At 34.5% G+C, this 6,075-nt stretch overlaps 1 protein-coding gene across 1 annotated transcript; it reads right to left on the bottom strand.

Annotated features, from left to right (window-relative positions):
• Positions 1–2,786: 2,786 nt before the first annotated feature.
• LOC131608970 (dirigent protein 9-like) lies at positions 2,787–4,292 on the bottom strand. The gene has a single exon (XM_058880581.1). It carries the CDS (start codon positions 4,215–4,217, stop codon positions 2,973–2,975), a length of 1,245 nt encoding a protein of 414 aa, XP_058736564.1. The 5' UTR covers positions 4,218–4,292; the 3' UTR covers positions 2,787–2,972.
• Between the last annotated feature and the right edge of the window lie 1,783 nt (positions 4,293–6,075).

Here is a 6,075-nt window from a genome sequence, read left to right as displayed (position 1 = left end):
TTTTAACAAAAACCTACTTTTATCCTTTATAATTTATTTTAATTAAAAATGAAATTACTATGTATTAAATATTTTTTGTGTTATTTTACATTTATAAGTTAGTTAACCGTTAATTTTACCAAACACTTCAATTAGCTTATCAGATATCAGTCTCAACCATCAACTATAAGCTATAAACTATCAGTCATCAACTATCAGTCATAAACTATAAACTATCAACTAACTTATTAGTCAACAACTATTTTTACCGAACAGACTCTAAATGTTTGTCTAAAAGTTGTTGCTCCACTTCATCATCACCGACCACTAGATCTTGAATTGTCAAGGGAGGTTACCTAATGTAATGTCTGATTGGACTCTTGGATGAGTAGATTTAAGAATGAACTTCTTTGTTGTATATACTAATTTTTTTTTCATATATAAAAAAAATTTAATTTCAGTTTTCAATTTCAGCTACTATGTATGTTTAAAATAATAATTTTTGGTGTATCTTAATTGTCAACACTATTAAAAGATAAGGCTAAATTACCTCTAGTTATTTAATTATAATAAATCAGTCTTTTATGTTTTTTTTTTTCTAATTTTATTTTAACTTCTAAAATTCATATTAAATCTGTTTTTTGTATTTTTGAAAACATTTCTAAAAATATTTTTTCTCATTTTACACTTCATGTAATTTTATGAGAATTTTATTTTCTGTTTTACTATTTTTCTTTAATTTCTTCTTTTGCATGCATTTTAATTAGTTTAAAAATAATTTTATGCACTAAAAAATTCGGAAAATTTTATTATATGATCCAAAGATGGTCTCTGACCTATGTTAAGTGACATATCAATATCACTAGTGTCACTTCAGCTTTTTTAGAAAGAAGTTTAGAAAAAAGGTCAACGTTGCAGACGTTAGTTAACATAAAGGATTCACATGAAGCGAAAAAAACATAAAAAACTAACTTGTTATAATTAAATAACTTAAAGGACACTGCAGATTTTTTTTTTTTTAATTAAAAGACTGCAACAAAAAGAGGATGTTGTAGAAATATGTGACACATGAAGTTGTAATTGAGCTTTGTAATTTTTGACATTAATTTTGATTCAATTGCTACCTGAATTTTGAACCATGAAAGTGCAACAAATATGTTCAGATGGATAGTAGCATGTAGTAGTTTTGGAAATATAAGGTGTTCAACACTCATGAGAGATGTGATGATAAAGAAAGGTGTGATGCTGACTGCAAGCTTACTGTCAAGTTGTAGAGATGCCTACAATTTTGAAATTAGTGTAACAAATGTTCTCTAGCATTATCACTATGCAAAGATTGAATATACACCAAATCGAGTTTTGATTTCACAGTAAAATTGCTTACAAATAGAGAATAATTCAGATTACTTTTCATTAAAAATAACCACAAGCAACCGAAGAAAAACATCAATAAAAATAAATATTTAGTCTCAAAAGCGGAGATAATATGAGAATGTTTCCAAACATCTAAACTAAAACAAAAGGGAACAAAGCTCGTTTAGTAACTTAATTGAAAAACTAATTACACATGTGTTTTTCTGATTGATAGGACTCAAAGTGTAAATCTGATAATTTAGAAACAATAGGAACAACCATTTGAAGTTTGAAAAGACTTGGGTTATCTAATTTAGCATACATAGTGAGAGGGGAGTATATGACACGAGTGACAAAATAGGTTCGATCCATCTGGTATGTCAATTTTACCTGCACTTTTTTGTAGGGTGTGACAAGTTTTAAGTCCCCACCTTTTAATGTGGCCGCTCCGCCATGTTTTTTTGCACGCTTTCGCGAGCGTGGACATTAACATAATATTTTGCACTTTTAACTTGGTGTGGTGCTTGCGGGTCTGCCCCGCCCTACCCTCATTTTTTTGCGAGCTAGATTTAAGTTTTAAGCCCGCGCTCTCAACTATGCACCACCCTGTTTTTTTACAGGTTTTTGTTGGACGGACTTAAATAGAGCGGACATGCCCGTTTGACACCTTTAGGCAAGACACACTGTTGATGGGTTTGAAAGATAATAAAAGCAATTAGGCTCACATCTTACTATAGTAAATGATCATTTAAAAGTGGTTTGTTTATACATATTGTTATGTAATGGAACCAGAAATGTGTATCAATCAATGCCTTCCTTCATGTGATGGAGTAAATTTCTGTTGCAACGGAGAGGGAGGTGGACCTACAAAATTAACACTCTAATATCCAAGTCAGTTGATGAGTAAAACGTACTGTGAGAATAAGTTATGGTTAGAACATACCCGAAACTTTGCATGAGATCACTTACATATGAGGGGTAGTTAGAGATCTCCTTATTGTTCAGAGTGATATGTGGAGAACTGTTAGATGACATCCAACGACGAAGGATGAATCATGGTGTAGATCGAATATAGGTTTGGAAGTTGCAGGTGCACTGTAGCTCAACATCTTATAACTTTGGACTGAAGATTGAGCCTCTAGCCAACCCGAAAAAGGTATAATGGGCATATGCCAAAATAACACATGCAGTTAGAGTCTTAGAGATCAAGTATAGTAGTAGTAGCTGTAATAACCATTGTTGTGTATTGATGTGTGTTGATTATAATTTATTGATAGTTTCCTCCGACAGTTTAGCCATTTATGCATCTGTTTTTTTTGAGATATTGTCTCTTGTATATTATTAGCATGTATAGTTAGTTGCATTCTATATATTCAGTACAGTTATTCAGTATTTCTTTTATTCTATTTTACTTGTCATTTTAGTAAAAAAAATCTATTCTTATTTATACCAATAGCAACGATTTTACCAACAAATGCTAAATGATTATGAATCACTATTTCAATAACAATAATTCACAAGATAAGGAAATGTGGACTTTGCAACATTGTATTATAATTTTAAAGGATTGACAAATTTTAATCAAACACAAACCAAACATCAAATATGAAAGCCGAAAGCCGAATCACAGGTAATAATCACTACTCAGTGAGGTAGATATTGAAATGCAGAATGGTATCAGCTCCATCTGTGGTGTGTTGATCCTCCTTCAGAAGTGTCTCAACTGCTGCATATCCTTTAGCATTCTCAAACTTCCCCGTCCCACCAATCACCGCGACCTCAGATTCCAACGACGCCGTCCTATGAATCCCAAACAGGCTTATAGTGTCATCAACTCCATCATGATGCTCCTCGCCATGCACCAAAATCGTAAGCACGATCGTCTTACTAGTACCGTCCAACGAGCTCGCCAAGTAAAACCCTTGCGCCCTTCCAATCACGGAAGAATCAAGCTCATGCTCTTCTGTTAACTGATCGTCAATCACTGTCGCGGAACCGAACATGAGCTTCTGAATTGTGAACCCGCCAGGGAGATTCCCCGCGGAAACAAACGGCTGGTTGTTTCCGCCCGAGACAGTGTTGCTGGTGCCACTGTTTTTGAATACAGTTGAAGATTGTGCGGCGTTGAGGCCTACAAGGTTAGGTAGATTGTTGCTCGTGACAATGCCGTTGAGTTTCGGGTTCACTAATGGAATTCCTCCGGTGATCGGGAAGAGATTGTTGTTGAGCTTGGAGAACGGTAAACCGGTTACATCAGTGTTTGCTACGATTCCTGCTACTACTCGTGCCGATGGATGTGATCCGCCGAGGATATCATGCATGTAGAAAGACAACGTAGGCTCTTTTGCCACAGGCTTGGCTGTCACCACCGGTGTTACAACATTAGGAGAAGCCGGGAGTGGCGCTTCAGCTTCTGGTGTTTCGTCAGTGGCAGGACTTTCAACTGGAGCGATATCCTCAGCTGGTGCTAGTTCATTTTCTGAAGGGTCTGCATTGGGATCTACTTCACCGGATCCCGGTGTCACAGTGTTAGTGTTTGCGGATGCAGGTGTTACGCCACTTGGGGAAGTGGTAATAGAGCCTGCTTGAGGTATGGTTGTAGCAGAAGGAGTGGCAGCACCAGCACCAGCACCAGCAGGATTGACAGCGCCAGCGCCAGCACCAGAAGGAATGGCAGCACCAGCACCAGCACCAGCAGGATTAACAGCGCCAGCGCCAGCACTAGCACCAGAAGGAATGGCAGCACCAGCACCAGGTCCTGGTAGATTGCCTATAACTTGTGGTTGAGAGTCGAGTTCATCTAGGATTCTTGCAGAGTTGGCAATGAAAAACGTTGTGGTTAGGAGGAAAAGGCAAAGTGTAGTATATAGGAAAACATTGGCCATATTGCTTCACTTGAACTTGTATAGAAGTGAGAATGAGTTTTGCTAGGATTTTGATAGAATGAGATATTGTTGTTGTTGATGAAATAGATTTCTGATTATGATGTTATATATAGATAGATACATGTATAACTAGAGGGTGTGTTATGTGTAATGAATATTCAATAAGTGGAGTTGATAGAATATTTGGTTTAGGAAAAGAATGTTATTGGAGTTGTTGTTATGTGTGTTTTGGTTAAAACAACTCCTCAGTGTATTATTGGCATTTGGAAATGATTTTCATGTTTCAATTTCTTAAGAATAAGTTCCATTTCTTTAGTTTAAGTTTCTAAGTTGAAAACCAATAAAAGAAACTAGAGATATGAAATATATAAGCACTTCAAAGATCTTAATATTTCAAGAAGAATGTAAGTTTGATAGGTTTCAGATTTCCCTAATGAAAACAAACATTTCAAGAAGAATATATTTGCCTCCAAGATCTCAATAAATTATAATCTATATTAAACATTTAGTAACTCGAATATAAAAATACTAACTTAAGCATTTCGGTTAGTACAATTTAAATTATGATCTATATTTTAATATTACTAAGTATTAAAATATATTTTGAGAATAAGAGTTTTTACCAATTTAACAAATAGATGAAAATATTTAATATTTCTTTTAAAATTGTAAAGTTATTAAGTGTAGATTTACATGTGTTTTTATTTGCCAATTTACATGCAATTTTTCATTAGCTTCAAATGGAAGCTTTTAAACTATTAACATATGCTCTAGAAAGAAGTTTTTGGACAGCATTTTTTTAAGAGCAAAACAATGAAAACTTTTTCTCAACCAAGACAAACAAACAAAGAACTTAGAATAAAAATAATGACATAATATTTTTATTCTAGTTCGTTGTTAACGAAACTACCTCCAGTACACCCGCCAAGGTAATTTTGCCTTCTCATAAAGACTTAATCCACTATAACCAAATTGATTACACACAAAGACCTATTGTCGTTGTCTTCTTGAGACTTCTAACTATACCCTAGTCTCTCAAGGAACAATATCAACTCACAAGTTGAAATACAGAGGTGTGTTTATAAATATGCTTCTTGATAAGCAGATTACACAAATAAAATACAATGAAAATAACACAACAATCTTAAGAGCAAGATATGAACAAAATTTCCTTGCTTTACAACTTTTCAATCATGAAGAGTTTCACCGTATTCAAAAGTTCTTTACGTAAAAGTTCTTGTAAAAGCTTATTCTTTTCCATTCTTCCAAGTCTTCTTTATATAGGCATGAAAAGAGCCATTGAAGGATGAAGATGGAATTGCATATTTCTTAGCTGTATTCTTGCATAATGGTCGGTAAGAGGGGTAGACAAAATCGTACCATAGTACCGTCCTTGCACCACTAAATAAGTATAGTGGAAGGTATTTTTGATCTTGTACCATGTACCATTCACTCACGTAAAACTTTTTTGATCTTATCTTCTGATCTTTCGAGGATTCAGAATGCATGTTGATGAATCATGTTTAGAAGGATCAAAAGCTTAAATAGAGTCTTCAGAACCTTGTCTTCATAGTCTTCAAAACTCGCTTTCTAGAATCTTGTCTTCATAGTCTTCAAAACTTGTGCCAAATGTCAGAGCTTTAAATTCTTCAGAAGCCCTTTTATTAGAGTCAGAGTTAGAAGCCATTTGACGAGCATTCTATCAGAAGCATTGTCAAAGAGAATTCCAGATCTTGACTTTTCTTTGCAAACTGTACTTTATTATCTCTTCAGAGTCAGAGTGTGTTGATTCTAGAAACTGATGATGTTACATGCCATTCTATCAGAGTCAAAACCTGTTAGCAAAATCTACACACTA

Source organism: Vicia villosa, linkage group LG6, assembly GCF_029867415.1.
Source record: "Vicia villosa cultivar HV-30 ecotype Madison, WI linkage group LG6, Vvil1.0, whole genome shotgun sequence".
NCBI lineage: Eukaryota > Viridiplantae > Streptophyta > Magnoliopsida > Fabales > Fabaceae > Vicia > Vicia villosa.
Note: the sequence above shows the minus strand (reverse complement) of the source record. Positions and strands in the feature narration are given on the sequence as shown.